This window comes from Nycticebus coucang, chromosome 14, assembly GCF_027406575.1.
Source record: "Nycticebus coucang isolate mNycCou1 chromosome 14, mNycCou1.pri, whole genome shotgun sequence".
Lineage (NCBI taxonomy): Eukaryota > Metazoa > Chordata > Mammalia > Primates > Lorisidae > Nycticebus > Nycticebus coucang.
In genome coordinates, this window is record NC_069793.1 from 3,482,955 (window position 1) to 3,501,782 (window position 18,828).

An 18,828-nucleotide genomic window follows, 5' to 3' on the forward strand; every position below is an offset into this window, starting at 1 on the left:
AACAAAAATGGTGACCCGTGCTTTGCTGCAATGGCATCAGCTAACTTGTGTGATCCTATTTGTTCATTTGCAAAATGACTTGATGAGTGTAAGATCTGGCCATTTTTTAAGGGTATAGGACAGATTAGGCTTCAGCCTTCTTGAAAGAAATTTTTCTTGCAAGATGTATGGCAGGATATCTTTCAATGTAACAGAATATTGTTAAAAGTCCTAACTCAGGCCAGGCACAGTTGTTCATGCCTATAATCCCAGCCCTCTGAGAGGTCAAGGAAGGAGGATCTCTCAAGCTCAGGAGTTGTAGACCAGCCTGAGCAAAAGTGAGGCCCTGTCTCCACTAAAAATAGAAAAACTAGCCGGGTGTTGTGGCGGGCATCTGTAGTCCCAGCTACCTGGGAAGCTGAGGCAAGAGGATGGCTTGAGCTATGACCCCACATCGCACCCAGGGCAACAGAGTAAGACTCTGACTCAAAAAAAAAAGTCAAAACTGCTGCTGTGCAACTTCTACCTTATTCTAGAAAATTTTACCCCTGGAAGGACATATTTTGGTACATTCTTATCTTATTCTCTTTCAAACACAATGTTTAAATTCAACTTATTGCTTATGCATGTATCCTAAAAATAAAAGTTTCTGACTAATTTTTAAAAAGTTAGAATGAGCTTGTTAGCAAGGTAAAGAACAAGTATGAGAGACAGAAAATAGACTTTGAGAAGAAAGGATGAAAGACATTGGAAAGTATGGGACATGCAGAAGTCACTTCATCCTTCAGAGCCCCAACTTCCCTACTAAAAAAAGGGGCACATTACTTTCTACTCCAACAAGGGCTTGTGCTGATTAAGTGAGACAAAATGTATAACGCAGGCCCCTACTTGGTGCCTGGCACAAAATAGCCTCTTGATGAATGGCTATTATAAAGGTGTGATCTGACCCCAAGGAAGAATCAAGAGTTGCCCAGGACCAGAAGCAGGTATGGCTGTTCCCTTCTGTTGTGGACAAAGGAGAGGGTGTGGACTTAAATTACAGCAGCAGCTCTCCCAAGCAGTCATTAGGACCTGACACTATAGAGGCTGCAGGATAATTTAAAGGAAGGATGGGCCACGCTCTGCTTCTGGGGTGGGTACATTCAGTTGGCTGCAAGCAGATCCAGCCAGAGGACACAAACATCCCAATGCTAAGAAGAAAAACAAGATCTTGAAATTTGGGTCTGGGAAAACAGTGAGCCCAGGAAACGCATGGGTTGGGGAGCCAGGCAGAGTCAGATGCCAATCTCAAAAAAGTTAGGAAATGCCCTGCGGGTGGTCCACAGGGGGAGCTACTGAAGCAGGGATGCTGTAAAGTTCCATAGAAAAATAAAAATCAGAAAATTTATAAGTGACAGAGTGAAGGAAAAGTGTCAAGCCCTCAGAAGCCACCCTGGCCACTAGGATTTTTGCCAGTTGCCCACAGGGAGCCCTGGGTAAGGACCCAACAAAGTCAGGGCCTGAACGGTCACTTTTGTTTCCGTCTCAGCCCCAGCATCTCAGAAACCGAAAGACTCATCCCTAAATCTCACATTCCTGTGAGCCTCACCCATCAGACACAACGCACCCACACCCATTCCTCCACCCTCTGCCTGCCACAAACCTGGGGTCCCTAATTACTGTGTCAGATGGGCCTATGTTCCAGTGCACCTGTGGAACCAAGCATGTCCCTAGGCCTTTCAGGGTCTCCTGAGCTGGGGCTGGCCCGGATCACAGGTTTTTACTGGATCTGGGGGACTGCCCTGATACCAGGCACAGTGCGGTGAAACCATGTTGGCACACAGGTGGAACAAGAGGGGAAGATGTAGAAATAACAGCAACTAGAAAAAAAGTGGGCAAAGCCAAGTACCAGGACAGAGTGTCACGTCACCAAACTCCACAACATCCCTAAAATTACACACACACCCCACAAAACATGGAGATTGCCAGAAATACACTTAAATATTTGTGCCCATATGAACACACACCTGCTTGGGCATCCACCTGGGCCTGCTTGCACACTCTCACCTTTGACAAACTCTCCTCAGTGCCCAAACACACACAGAGCCTCCTGGCACATTCAGCGCCCACTCGGAAGCCCAGGGAAACACAGACGGTCTACAGGTCCCTGTGCCTCTGGCTTACCCAGGCCTTCTCCCTCCCCAACGATCCCATCCTGACGCCAGAAAGGGCCTCCCTGGTTGCTGGCACCGATGCCCCACACTCCCTCCACAGACGGGAACCTCTGTCCACACAGCACCCAGCGGGCACCTGGCGGTCACACTCTCCCATGCTGTCACGCTGGTGGGTCCGAACCTTTCCCAGTTCTGTCAACTTCCGTGAAATTTCTGGCCACTCCCAATATTCCCTCTAAGCCCTGTCACACTGTCTCCCCACACTAACAACTGCATCTCGAGTGTCCCGCCCCAGGGGCTCTGCTCTGGTGCTCTCCGCGCCCCCTCTGGCACACAGGCGACCCCCTGGGTCCCATCTGCTCACCTTGGAGCTGCTTGAAGCGTCCTTCCAGCACGCTGGAGTACTGAGAGGAGTTGACGTAGGCGGCTGGCGAGAGCAGGAGGCCCCCGGGGCTCAGGGACCCTTCCACCGCCTCATAGTGGAAGTCGCCGGCCGCGTGCGAGCCGTTCCCGTGCGCCCTGCCCACCGCGTCCCCATTCATGGTGCCGCCGCCTTCTCCGGAGCCCAAGGCCCAAGGGGCATGCTCCCCGCTTCGCTCCCCCTGGGGCCTGGGCTGAGGGTCCCGAGAGGCCGGGGTCCCGTGTGCGGGGATTGTAGGATAGTGGGACTTTCAAGGAGAGGAAAAAGAGTTAGGAGCTGTCTGAGCTCCTGAGACGAGTGAGCGGGCACACCTGGCCGCGGCGAGAGGAGACAGAGGCGGCCCCAGACAAACAGGTCGGACGGTGCCGGAGGAGGGGTGGGGGGCGGAGCCGGCCGGCGGGGGCAGGGCCGGGCCCTGCGGGGACGGAGGAAAGAGCTGCCAGGACCCGCCCATCAGGCCCCCAGTTGCCGAAGAATACAGAATACCCGAGATAGGGGCCCCCAAAGCAAAATCTTGCTTTCCAAGGTTTGCGGGCTGGGCAAGGTGGCCATGGTGACTCAGGGAGGTCCTGTCCAGGACATGGGCAGGCTTTGACCCCCAGCTCAGCAACAGAAATATCCTCCAAGAGGAAAAAGCCAGGCACTGTGCTAGGCATTTACTTTTGACCCCTCATCTGTGGATCAGGCATTTATTGTACTGGCAACCTGTTTGCTATCATCGCCTCCAGTACCTGCATCTTCCCTGCCCTGGGCCCACCAGGGCTCCTCGGGCCAGGCCATTGCCCCCACTTCCACACACACTCCCCTGCTGGGCACATCTCCCAGATGCCATTCCTAGCTCTTGCTGGGCTTCAGCCTTTGTCACTTGCAGCCTACACTTGCCTCTCCCCATCTACATTCATTGGAAATTTATTTTGCACCTACTGGTTTGAGGCAAGGCCCATGTATAGCCACCTCTTCAGGAAAGCCCAGTCTAGTGAGAGCATGGGGTGGCACATACTTGTGCACAGACATGGTAACAATACTGGTGGCATGGGCACCATGTGCACAGATACGGTGACAGTCCTGGCGGTGGCAAGTGGCCTGTGTGCAGACATGGTGACAGTACGGGGTGGTATGTGTCATGGTGCACAGACATGGTGGCAGTCCTCAGTGGTATGTGCCAATATATGCACAGACATGGGTGATAGTACTGGTGGCATGTGTCATGTATACAGATATGGAGGCAGTCCTGGGTGCCATGTGCCACATCTGCACAGACATGGCAATAGGTCTGGGTGGTACATGTGGTATGCACACAGATATCATGACAGTCCTAGAGGCAACACAAATCCAAAACCAGGGTAGCAGGAACCGTCCTCAAAGAGATGCTATTCTCCATAATGCACAACTTCTGTTTGTCGTGTCTACAGAAGTGCCAATGTGAATATTTTATAAGCCACCCTGAAGACCAACCGAGGACAGTGAGGCCCCAAATAAAATGAGAGAAGGGGTCACCAAAAGCTATGGCCACATGGGAGTCCTCACGCTGGCACTGAGTTGGCTCAAAAGAACTACCTGGGGAGCATTCGCAAACCCCAGAGTTCTGGATCATATGTGTAAAGATTATATATTCGCTGTGTCCAGGGAGGGGCTTGGGAACCTGCATCTGTACAAAAAACGTTCCTGGGTGATCCTGTAAAACATGTGACCAGGTCCAGGAACCTCCCTCCAAATCTCTCTTCTTCCAGGAGCCACCCCACCCCCACTGGGGACACCGCCTCTCAGGTGGGAAGCAGCTGGGACCTCTCCCACTGAAGTGGGTTGGGTGGCCAGCAGTCAGTGGCAATGACAAGGGTGGGATGGAAGAGGGAAGCCGGACTGGATGGGTGGCCTTGGGGTGTGTGCGTGAGCCAGCCACTAGTGGTGTCAGGTGGCAGCCGCACTCCTGTTGCTATGACAACTCCTCCCCCCCCAATGAGGGAGGCTCGTCAGACGGGTTTGTTTGTGCTCAGAGGAGCCAAAGGGGAGAGTCCTGGCTGCAGGGAGGGGCAGGGACTGAGGCAGAGAGCGAACCTGGAGAATGGGTAGCTGCGGCTGCGAAACCAGCTGCAGGCGGAGGGAACCTGCTTCAGGGTTCAGGTAGATGAAATAATGGGAGTAACAGGCGGCAAGTGGAAGGAACAGATGGGGAGGGACAGAGAGGATAATGGACTGGGAGAGAGAGCAGGTGTGGGAAATGACTGGAAATTGAGGAAGACACACAAGGGGATGAAAAGTAAAGGAGAGGTGGGTGGAGACACGAGTGACAGTGAGAGTGAGCACAAAAGGAGGAAGGAACATGACTCAGGGATGAGGCCAGAGAAGGAAGTGGTTTTAGCCATCTGAGACAGTCCAGGGGTCATTGTTGCTTCTCTATGCTTGGGAAAAGAGGCTGGGGAATGTTCTGCATTGCATGAAGTCAGCTCTTCAGGCTGGTTTGGGGAGCAGGGCCTTGATAGGGTGCTCTGGGTCTCCCACATCAGTGCAACAGCTTAGAAAGTAAGTTCTTCCTATAAAGTTACATGACTCTCACCAACATCTCCCCAGCCCTCCCCTGACCTCACCTGCCAGTGCCTTAATTCGAGACCTCTCAAAGAGGCGGGCCGAGCTGCTGTCATTGTCCCAGTCAGAGTCAGGCAGGTCCCAGCGGTTGTTGATATCACTATACTGGCCCTGGATCTCCAAGCTGTCAAAGTCCGTGGGCGACAGAGTGCTGCTCATGGTGGTGGATGGCTTTCTGCTCCTGCAAGGAGAATGCAGCTGGTGAGGGGCATCTCGGGCCACCAGGCCCTCCACTCACCAGGTCCTTCTAGCTTTCTGCCCTCACTCTGCTCTGTTCTTGCGGCAGAGGTTGTGGTTGTTTTTTGGGAGTTTTTTGGGTCAGCGTAAAGCAGCCCCCAGTGGGAAGGGGGAAGCCAAGGTGGGGAAGCCATGGAGAGGAATACAACAGAAGCACACAGAAGGAAAAATTCTGCAGGGGGACTGACTTCTGCCCGAGCTTCAACATCAACCGTTCCTTGGGTCTGCAGCCTGCCCTCCTCCACAATCACACATGTCTGACATTTAGAGGTGAGGGATCACCTGCACAGAGGGGAATCGCTTGGTGCAAGACTGAAAACCGGCAAATTTATGGAAACAGTTCGTTCACCTTGTAAGTTATGTCTTCCCTACCTATGTATGTACCTCACACAGGCAGGTTCTCAGTAAATATTTGAATACATTGCACAGAAAAAAACAGAAGCACATAAGGGAGAAGGAAGGCATCAGTGTCCCAGCAATGGTGGACAAGAAGGGCTCCAAGGGCCTTCAGCCAGAGAGGTGGGTGGGGCATGGAAAGGGTGGTAGGCTCCAGCAGTCCAGTCAGCAGTGTCTATATAGCCAGGGTAATGGAGGTAGTAGACTTGGGGCCCATGGGGCAGTAAGGAGCAGAAATTAGTGTTTTTCATTCCCTGGTTCTACAAGCTCTTTTGAGCCCCTACACAACACAGGCCTCAGTCCTGAGTCACTGCCCTTCATCCTATGCCCTGCAGATAATTTGAGATGAGAAGACCCAGATTCTGCTCTTGAGCTGAAACATCTATGATACACCAGAAGGGCAGATGCGCTGTTTGGCAAGTGCACACGAAGTTCCCAGGAAGGCTGCCCTTTGTTTGCTACAGAGAATATTTAATAAGTGCTCAATAAATGTCAGCTGTGACGTGTCCCTGCCATTTACATGCATTGCCTCACCACATACCCCCATGGGTTGAGGGTCCATTGTCATCCCCATTTCATAGATGAGGAAGCTGCATCAAAGAAGTTAAGCCACTGGTTCAAGGTTACACAGCTGGAAGGAGCAGCTGGGTTTTGAAGTGAAGTTCTTTTGGACTCTGGGGGACAAGTCCTTAATCACAGTCTCTGGAACCAAGGACATTTAAACTCTCTTGACCATCCTGAAGGGATCAGCACCCATTGCTCCCTTCTCTAGCTCAGGCTGAGGAAATCTGGACCATGTACAATTGGACCATGTAATGCCAGCACTACTTACGACTCTAACTTACGCAAACACACTCTGTCCTCAAAACTAACAAGTAAGGTTCAGATTAGCTGCCAAGGATTTAAAAAAAACCTCTGCTGTCCAAAGTTCTTGTGTAATTCAGCATTGAGCAGACATTAAAGGAATGGGGGGCTGGGTCTATAACTTTAACAAAACACCAAGTCCTGGGTTTCTTATTTTCCTAGTATCTCTCAAATAAATACAAAGACAGTTTAATCCTGAGAGCTGCTTCCTAGGCTGTGATCTTGGCGGTTTCTGGTTCTGGAAAGGAAGAAAGTATGAAGAACTTCTTGTTTGGTTTGGGCAAGAAAGGAGGGTGGGTGGGAAGAGTCGGGTAGGCAGGGAGGTGTTTCTGTGGGCACACAAAGGCAGAACTTGGCTTCTCTCATTAACTGGTTCCATGACGCTGAAGGCCAGAGTTGTCCGGCCCTCCCCTTTTTCCCAAAGAAAAAAATGCCCACGGGGAGCTCAGTGCATAATGGCGACGCCCAGCCTGCGGGGCCGCCTGGCGCGGCTTGGGCACCCGCGGAAGCCTGTACTAAAACCCAACAAACCCCTCATCCTAGCTAACCGGGTCGGGGAGCGGCGCCGGGAGAAGGGCGAGGCGACCTGTATTACGGAGATGTCGGTGATGATGGCTTGCTGGAAGCAGAATGAATTCCGCGACGAGGCATGCAGAAAAGAGATCCAGAGCTTCTTTGATTGTGCTTCGAGGGCTCAGGAAGCCCGAAAGATGAGATCTATCCAGGAGACCCTGGGAGAGTCTGGGAGTTTACCTCCCAAGAAATTGAATAAATTGTTACAGAGGTTTCCTAACAAATCTCACCTCAGCTGAAAATGGAAAAGCATTTTCAATGACTGAACTGTATCTGCTGAGAACTATGCACATTTTAAAGACGTTTGCACTTTTGAAGAGTAGAATGAGGCAAAACACCTTTTTCAGCCTTTGGAATCATGGTCTGGGTTTATCTTGAAATAAAATCCTCTGAAGAGAAAAAAAAAAAAAAAAAAAAAAAAAGAAAAAAATGCCCACAAAGATGTTCCTGGGAATAGCATTAATGAGACATAAGAGAGTAAAGGTATGAGGTTCCTAGATTTGGGCTTTTTTCCCCTGTACAGCTAGTCCCCAAGTTACAAACATCCAGCTTACGATACAACTCACACTTACAAATGGGGCTATTACGGTTATTCCCAGAGTTACAAACATCTGACTGACTTATGACTCCCACTTACAAATGGAGGCTATTACAGGGTAATAGGTAAATATACCTGTTCCAACTTATGTACAAATTCAATTTAAGAACAAAGCTACAGAACCTGTCTCATTCATAACCTGGGGCTGTCTGTAGTGGGAAAGGAGCTTAATTTCCATTAAGGCTAGAACTCCTTTCTTGTTCAAAAGCCACATTTACCGCCAACTGATTTTCTGAATTTGTCCTGTAAATATTTATGTAAAACTAAATTCTAGACAGAGTTGAATCACCCCAAGCAAAGAATGCTGTGGGCAAGGCATGACCTCAAGTGGAGTTACCTAATACTCTCGGCTGCTATGGAAGAGTAGTCCAGTTCCATTTCACGGGGCCCTTTGGACCAGGGCGTGTAACCAGCTGCCATGCTCAGGCTCAGGCCTCCTCCCCATGACATCTACACCCAATGTTTCCTGATTTTTGGTTCCATTACCCCTTTTCTTTTACTAGGAGTCATAAACCCACTATGGCCAGCCCCCAAGAGTGTTTTGTTTACAATAACTGCTTTTGGATTCCTTTAAGTGGGCCTGCGTGCCCCATTTCTCTACAGACCCCACCATTCCTTTTTGTCTCCTACCCAGCTGCTTCATATATCTGTCATCCACCTGGTCCCTTTTGTCTTCTACCCAGCCATTTCACACGTCTATGTCATCTGCCTGGCTTCTTAAGATGTCTGAGGTTTTCAAACCCTGACTTATATCTGTGGACTCCACGAAGAACAGAAACGTAAGGAAGCCAACCATTTGACCCTGTCTCGCAACTTCTGTATTCCTGAGACCCTCATTAGCTGCACAAATAGCTAATTTTGCTTCTTTTTGGTTATCCAACTTGGTCCTCTCAAGGGATCCAACTGAGGTCCAGGCATGGGATTCAGACATTCCAGAGACATACAGCTGTTAGATCCTCTCTGTGGAGTCTCAAGTATGGAGCTGGACACTCCCCTTCTCCCAAATGAAAACTCAGCCACTTAAATGTTCTTCTCACCAAATCAAGTTTGAAGCATATATGCTTTGCATCCTGAGTTTCCAGGGATGCTGTGATATAGATAAGGATCCAAAATGGCACTTGTGTCTTTAGATCACAGACCCCCAGAAGGCCAACATGTATAACACCTGGGGCATTATTCCCACAGACGTCCATGTGAACAGTGCCGGGGATGTTCCACATGGTGTCCTATCTGTATCTCTAAGTGCTGGTTTCTGAGCATTCCAGCTCTGCAGTTCCCAGGCTTTTTGGATGATATGCTGCATTCTCTATCTATGGCCCCTGATGCCAGCTCCAGATTCCCACAGTTTTCTATTTGAGTTTCTCCTACACAGATCCTTTCTGGTTTCTTTTCACTAAGCAGATGCCTCCTCACTTGTGACCTGGGTCTCTATGCTCACACTTTGTTAGTCTACCAGCACCACTTCCAGTAAACCTCCAGCCTCATGATACCCTCCTCCCAATGCTGGAGAAGACTCAACCTTATTCTCCTCCAAGGATTCCTGAAGTATGGCAATGGGGCAGTGCAGTAGCTAATCCCGATTACAGTTTCACAAGTACTTTATTCTTAGCTACTGACCTCAAGGCCGGGCCCAAGTAGCTTACACTGTTAGTGCCAGCATAATGCCAACCCCAGCCAGCTGCAGGCTTGGGGTCCTGCTGTAATTTACACCCAAGTGCTGCCAGATGCAGTCTCCACTCAGCCGCATGCCCCTTCTCTCTGTTTTAGCTGCGTGTTTAGCTAGAAATCCTATCCCCCAGGCTAGCGGTTGCCTTGTACTCTTACAATATCCTGCCCCTGATTAGTTCTTTACCTCCCTCAGAGAGAGCAGATCATCTCCTCCTCTCTGCTCCCACAACACTTCAGCAGCAGCTAGTAGTGCACTTGCCACATCACTGCACGTGAGCTGTTTATGTGTCCCTCTGCCTGATCCACTTTTATACTCAGTGAGGACAAAGGCTGTGTCTTCTTCCGTTTTTGTTTTCTGGGCCCAGTACAATAGGTATTAAATAAACAGATACTGGCTCAGTGCTCATAGCTCAGTGCTTAGGGTGCTGGCCACATGCATTGGGGCTGGCAGGTTCAAACCCGGCCCAGGCCTGCTAAACAACAATGACAACAAGAACAACAAAATAGCTGGGTGTTACGGCAGGCAGCTGTAGTCCCAGCTACCTGGGAGGCTGAGGCAACAGAATCGCTTAAGCCCAAGAGTTTGAGGTTGCTGTGAGCTGTGATGCCACCGCTCTCTACAGAGGGCAAGACTCGGTCTCCAAATAAATAAATAAATAGATAGCGAATTGACCATAATTCATTTTTTGGCCATCAAATTAATGTCTTTCTTAGGGCTAAAGAGAAGCGTGAGGAAACAATGAAAATGGGGTCGCAAAAGACAGAGTTGAGCTCTATAGCTCAGGACCAGGGATTCTGGCTCGAATCACAGTGACCTGGAGGGCCGTTAGGTCACAGATCACCAGGACCTGCCCTCAGAGTTTGATTTAATAGGTGGTGCCTGGGAATTTGCATTTCTTTTTTTAAAATTTATTTTATTTTTAATTTTTGCAGTTTTTGACCGGGGCCGGGTTTGAGCCTGCCACCTCTGGTATATGGGTCCAGCGCCCTACTCCTTTCAGCCATAGGTGCCGCCCGGAATTTGCATTTCTAACCCATTCCCAGGTGACACTAAGCCACTGATCTGGGGACCACACTTTGAGGGCCACCATATCCAAAGATAAGAAGCAGCTGGAATTGGTCAGAGGAGCTATGAGCACTGAGAAGACAGTTTCAGGAATGAGTGTGACCCCAGGTCAGCTTCTAAGTTTGTTCAGGCCCTCTCCCAGGTTAAACTTAAATATCACTTCCCCCCAGGAGCCTCTAGCAACCAGAGAAGAAAATGAAGATGGAGGGGGGCTAGAGCTAATGAAAGACACAGAGCTGACAGCCCCGAGAGCGAATCACCGTAATGAGGAGGATGGTGGGGCTGGAGAGGCTAAGGGAAGGCAGAGCTGAATAAATGACAGCAGGATGAATGATAGGCTAGAAGTAATGGGGAACTGGTAAAGTAGAAACAGTGTTTGCCTCAAAGTATAAATGGGGGTACTGGCGAAAGAAAAAAGAAAAAGAAATCACGAATAAACTCAGAGCTCCTAGGAAGGCAAGAGAAAAGATGCTCCCAAGGCGGAGAACAGAAGGCAGGAACAAAAAAACCCCAACCACTTCGCAGGCTGTGTTCCTGATAAAACACAGGAGTTCCCTCTGAGGAATTTAGGAAAAGGGGCTGAAGAAGTGGGCTGAATTTTTGATCCTCTCCTTTAGAAAGCTCCTCTTACTGCAGAATTACTAAGACGACTTTTCATTCCCTTCCTGACTCCCTTCCCCAAGCCTAGGGTTACATCAGTTTTTCTGAGAGACAACTCTAAGCTCCATCTTACCTTTTCCTTGGCTAGTCCTGTGCTCTTCTGAGTATGCCGAGAGGTCGCCCCACACCTCAAGCTATGACACATGTTTGGAACTCACTCTGTCCTAGTCACTCGCAAGCAAAGCTGGTTCGCGGACACCCTGCCCAAGCCAGCAGCCTCCCAGCTCCCCAGCGCCAGAAGGAATCGTGGCAGCCTCGGAGGGGGCGATGCTCGGGGGCTGGGGCAGGGACAAGCCTGCATCTCAAGCGCCGCGTCGCGGGGCGGGCGGGCGACGTAGTTCTGAGGCAACGTGGATGGGAACGCCGGCCGTGCGGCCGGAGCTGGAGCACATACCCCGGGGAGCGGGCAGGAACAGGCCCTGCTGGTAGTTGGTGCAGGCGGACTCCGCTTCCCGGTAAATGTCCGGGCCACGGAAACACCGCACACGCACACAACGGCCGCCGCGGCGCACGCAGGGTCCTGGTTCTCCCTCCGCCGGCTGCGTCCCCCTGTCGCACACACGGAGGGAGCGGAAACACTGCACGGTGCTAGCTACCCGAGGCGAGGAGAAGCCCACGCGGCTCCGGAGAGAGCCCCCAACGCGCTCGCGGGCGCGGGGCCGAGGCGGCCGAGCGCGTCCCCAGCACCTGGACCGGCGCTGGCGGGTCCGCCGAGCAGCCCCAGCCAGGCGACAGCCGGCGCTGTCACACACGCTCCGAGCCCCGCCGACCGATCGGTGACCGAGCTCGTAGCCCAACTCTTCCAGACTCTTCTCAGTCCCAGGAAGGCCCGCGTACCCCAAGCTTCGACCCCCGCCGCCCTCACACTGGTACCTGGGAGGCTGGCACATGACTCTCTCCATGTTGTGCCCCGGAGCCGGCGGGGGCGCGGGGCAGGCGCCGCATCCTCCCTCTCCGGCTCACCCGGGCAGGCCCGGCCCGGACCCCGACCCGGCCGCCAGCACGCGGCTGCACAAAGCGCGCCGCCCCGCCGGCCGGGACAAAGCGGGCGGGGGCGCCGGCACCTACCTCGGTGTGGAGCGCCTGCCGGGCGGGCGGGAGCGTGGCGAGCCGGGGCGCACCGGTCCTCGCCGCGCCCGCAGTCCGGCCGTGAGGGGCGGTTGCGGGCGGCGGCGGGTGGCCGGGCGGCAGCCGGGCGCACGGCGGACGACGGGCGGGTGCTGTCACGCGGCGCGAGCGGCGCGGGGGGCGCGCGGGGCGGGCGGCGGCGGCGGCGGCGGGGCGCGTGGCGGCAGCGCGCGGGCGCGAGCGGCGGAACTGCGGCGCCGCGGAAGGAGGACAATAGCCTCCCCCTGCCACAGGCCGCCGGCTCCCGCGGGAGGCCGGGACCATCTGCAGCCGGCGGCCCCGCGGGGCTCGGGGCGGGGCCCGCGTCACCCCTTCCCGGGCCGGCGCCATGGCAACCGCAGCCCCTCTCGGCTCTCCCCACAGCTCCTCGGCCGGGGTCGCTGACATTCCCCGGGGCGAACGCGACAGCCGCTCCGCACGGACTCCCGACCCCCCCGCCACACACACCTAACGTGTGGCTTTCCCCCACCTGCCCCTTTTGTCCTCACCAGCCCCGAGGCCCCACTCGGCTTCCTGGATGTCCCCCCACGGCTTGCGAGGTTCTGTCTCCCTAGTCTGGACAACCACCTTTGTCCACCTTTTGGTCCAAAATCCGTATTCCCGAGACAAGCAATCTTTCCTTTTTTTTTTTTTTTTTTAATTGTTAAATCATAGCTGTGTACATTAATGCGATCATGGGGCATCATACACTGGTTTTATAGACCGTTTGACACATTTTCATCACACTGGTTAACATAGCCTTCCTGGCATTTTCTTAGTTATTGTGTTAAGACATTTATATTCTACATTTACTAAGTTTCACATGTACCCTTGTAAGATGGCGGAGGGAGGGTGATTGGTGGGACTACACCTGCTATCTTTCCTTTATGGCACTCACCGCCGAAAAGCTTTCCCGAGATTCGGCCTCTATTTTCCTATTAAAGGTTTCCTCTTCGGGCACCTCCAGTCCTCTCCCTTAAGCGTTTCTCTCACCCATCCGCTCTGTCTGCTGTCCTCCTTCGGGCAGGTGGGCCGGCTCGCCTTCCCCTAGCGTCTCCGTGGTACATGCGGAGTTTCGCCTTCTCACAAATTAGATTCTCAGCTCCTCTCATTTATTAGCTGGGAGAATTCCGGCCTAGTCACTGTCTTGAGGGGACTGGGGGTGGGGATGGACATTTCTAGGCCTGGCATGGCTGGGTTTCTTCTTGATTTATTAGCATCTGAGTGGTCTGAGGTCTCAGGTCATTAACCAAGGTGAACTATCTACTTAGGAGAGGAAGGAATTATGCTCCAACCATTACAAACTTGCAGAGCGCCAGGTGTGCGCTAAGAGTGCATTATCTCATGTCCCCCACCCCCAGCTGTGAGAGGTAGGTGCTAGACTAGAAAACTAAGCTCAGAGATGAACTAGCAGAGACAGCACTGCTTTGTAGGAGCCACTAGGTTGTACTGCCCCTGACGGCGCGGCCCATTTCTACCTGGGTAATGCCGGAAATGGCTAATTAACGGCACTTGAAGAATGAATGAAGGCTTGAGGTTTTATAATAGCCTTATGGGTAATTGAATTTAAGGATTTTGCTCCTTTCTGGAAAAGGTATGCATACTGAAACAAATATATGTAATCAAGTACTTTTCAGATGTGACTTTGGTGAGGTGAGATCACTTGTGTTAAATGCACTTGAAAAGATCTCCAAGATAACAACAACAAAAAAATAATTCTACTAACCCTACCTAGTTGTGTCATTTTATCTACCTGGCCTTAGGTTTTCCTAGTCTATAAAATGGGCTGGGAAGAGAGATGGGGGGGTTTGAGCTACAAAAATTACTTTGATGTTCTAGCTTTGATATCTGTGGTTGCACCACTAAACTAGAACACACCCTGCTGGGGTACACCTCACAGTTAGCTATAATTAAGTTATTGATTATTTTAACAGTCACTCTTTCAGGCAACAGAATCAAAGCAGCAATGGCATAAGCCGCAACTCTTCCCAGAGGTAGGAGTGTGTGTTGGTAGGTTCATGGGGAAGGAGGCACCTCTGTGTACATACTAGTCCAGGGAGACTTGGTCAGGGACATTAAAGCTGATGGGATGAGCCGATCTGCCAAGGGGACAACTGCTGCTGCCATACTTGCTATGGAAGCAAGGATATCAGGTCTTACAATTAGCATGGTAATAATTTATCTTTTGTAGAGTCATTTTCCATTTTCAATACTTAATAAGTCTTTAAAAAGCTTGTAAAGTTCTTTTTTTTTTGGTTTTTGGCCGGGGCTGGGTTTGAACCCACCACCTCTGGCATATGGGACCGGCACCCTACTCCTTGAGCCACAGGCACCGCCCCTTGTAAAGTTCTTGTTCTCAATTTAATAATGAACAAATTAAGGTTCAGACACCTAAGCGAATGTCCAAGTTCACAGAATTAGTTCATGGTAGAACCTCCAGATCTGCTTTCTGATGTGTTCTTTCTTCTCTGCTACAGAAAGCATATAGCAGAACGGTTAAAAGTGTTGATTTTGGGGCGGCGCCTGTGGCTCAGTGAGTAGGGCGCCCACCCATATACCGAGGGTGATGGGTTTGAACTCGGCTCCAGCCAGCTAAAACAGCAGTGGCAACTGCAGCAAAAATAGCTGGGTGTTGTGGTGGGTGCCTGTAGTAGGCATGAGGCTGAGGCAAGAGAATCACTCTAGCCCAAGAGCTGGAGATTGCTGTGAGCTGTGACACCATAGCACTCTGCCAAGAGCAACAAAGTGAGACTCTTGTCTCAAAAAAGAAAAAAAAAGTGTTGATTTTGGAGTCAGACTTCCTGGGCTAAAAGTCTAGTTCTGCTACCTACTAACTACACATAGTCAGCCATTATTATTTTACTGTATTACTATTTTGCCATACTGCTTCCCAATCTGGAGAGGAAGCATGCTCAGAGAACACTGAGATTACTTGTCTCAGCTCTGTGACTGGGTTGCTTTGGAAACTTGTTATTTTGCTCCAGAGTGAATCAGTATACTCAATGACAAAGAAAATGTCTCCTTCCTTTTTACTTGAGTTAGAAAAGAGAATGGAGTGATGTCTACCAAGTTTGCTGAGCTTCTTAGAGAATCCAGATTTGCTGCTTGCATTGGGCCCTGCCACTAAACCTACAAACAACTTAATTTTCAGCACTTATTTCTGTAGCAGGGAAGAGGTGCCCCTCCTGCCATCTGAGAAGGATTCTTCTGGCTCCTGTTCTGAGCCTCAGCCCCTCCTGGAGTTTCATGGCCCTCGCTTCTGGTGAGCGCTCTCTCTGCTGGCCTCTTCCCATATGCATTTAAACATGCTCAAGTATCTGCCAGCTTGGTAAGTAGGAGACCCTGATTCTCTCTCATGTATTGCCCTGTTTATGTTCATGGTCTTCCGGAGTCATCTGCACTCACTGGCTCCTCTTCCTTGTCTCCATTCAATCCAACATTCATTCCAAACTGTATAGTTTACTGAGTGCCAGGTACTGACCTAGGATCTGGGGGATATAATAATGAGTAATATGGACACTGTCTCTGTTCTTCTGAAGGACAAAGTGCAATTTGTGTTGTGAATGAAAAGTTCAAGATGCTGTGAGAGGACCTGACAGAGTTGTAACCTGGTTAGGAAGCGGGGGGAAAGGAGACTTCCCTCCTTCAGATCATGTGAGTGAAGAGCTGAAATTTGAGGAGGGCTAACAGACAGAATGGAGCATAATATTAACAGCCACAGTGATTAACATTAATTGGGGGCTGTATTTCTAGCACTTAACACATAACATTTTACTTAGTTCTTATAATAACTCTAAGAGGTAAGTATTAACCCCTATTTCACAGGTAAAGAAATGAGGACATTGGCTTGGCACTCTACTGAGGGCGACGTAGTGAGACTCTATCTTGAAAAAAAAAATGGGTACATTGAGAGATTAAGTACCTTATCTAAGATCATGGGACCAGGCAGGCATAGAGCTGGGATTTTAACCCAACCTGACACTCGAGCCCAAGTTTTTCGCCACAGACTGTGCAGATACCAGGCCCAATGTTGCAGGATATGTGGAGCATGTATGACACAAGAGAAGGCCAGTGTACAGGGCAAACAGGGCAAGAAGGAATGCATATGGCCTGTGGCTGGGGAGGCAGAGCTCTTCATGTCATTTAAAGAAGTTTGATTTTCACCTTTAGAGCCCTGCGAGGTACTGAAAGGAAGTGAAATGATCAACTTTGTATTCTAAAAAGATCGCTCTAGCTGTGGTGTGGGGAAGGGGTTGGGAAGGTGTGCAGATTGATGTGAGAAACCAGTTAGGAGGCTATTGGTGTGGTTCAGATGAGAGAGGAGGGTAGCCTGAATACAGATGCTGACAGTGGAGGCAGAGTACATGAGTAGAACTGACAAGATGTGGTGATGGGCTGGAAATAGGGGTGGTGGTGAAAGAAGAGGGTTTGTCACAGATGGACTGTGTGATGAGAGAATGGGGGTAGTGCTGATATTTGCGGAGATGAAGAGTACTGGAGGAAGCCCAGTTTGGGTGGGTTTGGAACTTGGGTTTGAGATACCTTTGAACCAATCCAGTGGAGGTATTGAGTAGTCATTTGTATATGGGGGTGGAGTTCAAAAGGGAGGTCTGGACTTAAGATACCCATTTGGAAGATATCAGTGTAGAGAAAGATGGCAGTTGAAGGGGACAGATGACATTGATGCAGTTAATTTAATCCCCAATGCAATAGAACTTCCGCTCTAAGACTACTTCCAATAAAGTTATCAGTAATCCTGTTGCCAAATCCAATTGTTAATTTCTTTTTTCTTTTTTTGAGACAGAGCCTCAAGCTAACTCCCTGGGTAGAGTGCCATGGCATCACAGCTCAATCACTAACTCCTGGGCTCAAGCGATTCTCCTGCCTCCACCTCCCAAGTAGCTGGGACTACAGGTGCCCACCACAATGCCCAGCTAATTTTTGATTGCAGCTATCATTGTTGTTTGGTGGGCCCAGGCTGGATTCGAACCAGACAGCTTAGATGTATGTAGCTGGTGTCTTAGCTGCTTGAGCCACAGGTGCCGAGTCCCAGTTGTTAATTTTTTTTTTTTAAATTTTGCTTTCAATTTCTGCTGGCTTTCACTCATCTTAGTTTGAAGTTATTATTTTTTTTCTTTCTTCCTTTAGCGATTCTCTTGCCTTATAATCCCAAGTAGCTGGGATTATAGGCGCCCACCACAACACGTGGCTATTTTTTGGTTATAGTTGTCATTGTTGTTTGGCGGGCCCGGGCTGGATTACCTGCCAGCACCTGTGTATGTAGCTGGTGCCTTAGCTGTTTGAGCTACAGGTGCCAAACCCATGTTCTAATTCTTTTTTTTTTTTTTTTTTTTTTGTAGAGACAAGAGTCTCACTTTACTGCCCTTGGTAGAGTGCCATGATGTCACAGGACTCACAGCAACCTCCAGCTCTTGGACTTCCGCGATTCTCCTGCCTCAGCCTCCCAAGCAGCTGGGACTACAGGCGCCTGCCACAACGCCCGGCTATTTTTTGGTTGCAGTTCGGCGAGGCTGGGTTTGAACCCGCCACCCTCGGTATATGGGGCTGGCGCCCTACTCACTGAGCCACAGGGGCCACCCCATGTTCTGATTCTTAAAAGTCTCTCCTTTCAGTTTAGGGTTGCCACACTCTTGATTTTTCTTCAACCCCTTTTTTGGGTTCCTTTTCCACTTGTCACTTAACTGTCGTTGGTGGGGATGTTTTGTCTAGGCCTTTTCTTCTGCTGTGCATTCCTCCTGAGCCATCTTATCCACTGTGCGGCCAGAGTGGCCTCTTAAATAAATCAGTCTGACAGATCATTCCTCTGCTGAAAAGCCTTCAGTGGCTCCCTGTTGCTTTGAGGGTAAAGTCCTAAGTTCTTCACAAAGTTTCCACACCCATCTTACCTCTTCAGTCTCATCTCTCACCACCCCACATGTAGCACTCCATACTGACTCTAAGTCTCAGTGATAGGAATCTCTTGGAGTTTTTCCAGTGTTTGTAGGGTTTTGAATATGCCCTTCCTTCTGACTGGAATCACTTCCTCGTCCATTCGCCCATCCTTTCGGTCTCAATTTAGATGTCCCTTCCTCAGTCTAAGTCTGGGGCAGGGGCCTTCTAACAGCACTCTGTACTGGATCATCATTGCCCATCCATTGGTTTTGTTCCTTCTTAGAGGTACAAGAGGAAAGAGAACTCATTATTTCACAGTTGTATCCCCAGCAGAGCAGATCCACAGATATCTGGGCAACAAACTTATGAATGACAGAAAAGATTTTGAGGGAGAAGGTGATTCTTTACTGCAAATAGGTGAAACTAAATGTTTTCACATCAAAGGATGTGTCCTCATTTCCTTTACCCCTAATATGTCATTTCCCATCACTTAAACAGCAGCCAACGCTTTGTAGGTACAGTGTCCTGTGTGTAGGGTTGATAATAGGTGCAGTGTCCTGTGTGTTGACACTGAGAGCTCAGAGTCAAGTTCTTAGCTTTAGAACTTCTAACTAGACCTATCAAAATCTGC

The 18,828-nt window shown here is 50.3% G+C and overlaps 2 protein-coding genes and 2 long non-coding RNA genes across 7 annotated transcripts in view; 3 read left to right on the forward strand and 1 right to left on the reverse strand.

Annotated features, from left to right (window-relative positions):
- Positions 1-12,409, reverse strand: part of SPTBN2 (spectrin beta, non-erythrocytic 2) — a 42,583-nt gene extending 30,174 nt beyond the window's left edge. Inside the window, exons 1-2 of one of the 4 annotated variants that reach the window (XM_053561096.1) lie at positions 12,267-12,409; positions 5,139-5,317 (exon numbers count right to left, since the gene is read on the reverse strand). In XM_053561096.1, coding sequence (XP_053417071.1) covers positions 5,139-5,295 — 157 coding nt within the window. In that variant the 5' untranslated portion in view covers positions 5,296-5,317; positions 12,267-12,409. Of the gene's footprint in view, positions 1-2,496; positions 2,897-5,138; positions 5,318-11,271; positions 11,397-12,071; positions 12,221-12,266 lie in introns of those variants that run through there. The other 3 variants (XM_053561094.1, XM_053561097.1, XM_053561095.1) reach the window with 3 other exon arrangements.
- On the forward strand, positions 4,509-6,333 carry LOC128564968 (uncharacterized). Its single transcript, XR_008374186.1, has 3 exons — positions 4,509-4,674; positions 5,552-5,725; positions 6,105-6,333. It is a non-coding gene; the product is annotated as an uncharacterized LOC128564968 (long non-coding RNA).
- Positions 7,068-7,610, forward strand: LOC128564964 (coiled-coil-helix-coiled-coil-helix domain-containing protein 1). The gene has a single exon (XM_053561118.1). The coding sequence runs from the start codon at positions 7,089-7,091 to the stop codon at positions 7,443-7,445; it is 357 nt and encodes a 118-aa protein (XP_053417093.1). The 5' UTR covers positions 7,068-7,088; the 3' UTR covers positions 7,446-7,610.
- A 3,115-nt stretch (positions 12,410-15,524) lies between the features above and the next one.
- LOC128564970 (uncharacterized) lies at positions 15,525-18,155 on the forward strand. Its single transcript, XR_008374187.1, has 3 exons — positions 15,525-15,959; positions 17,110-17,219; positions 17,666-18,155. It is a non-coding gene; the product is annotated as an uncharacterized LOC128564970 (long non-coding RNA).
- Positions 18,156-18,828: the final 673 nt, after the last annotated feature.

Coding starts and splice junctions, on each gene's coding strand:
- LOC128564964 (XM_053561118.1), top strand. CDS start 7,089: ATGGCGACGCCCAGCCTGCGGGGCCGCCTGGCGCGGCTTGGGCACCCG.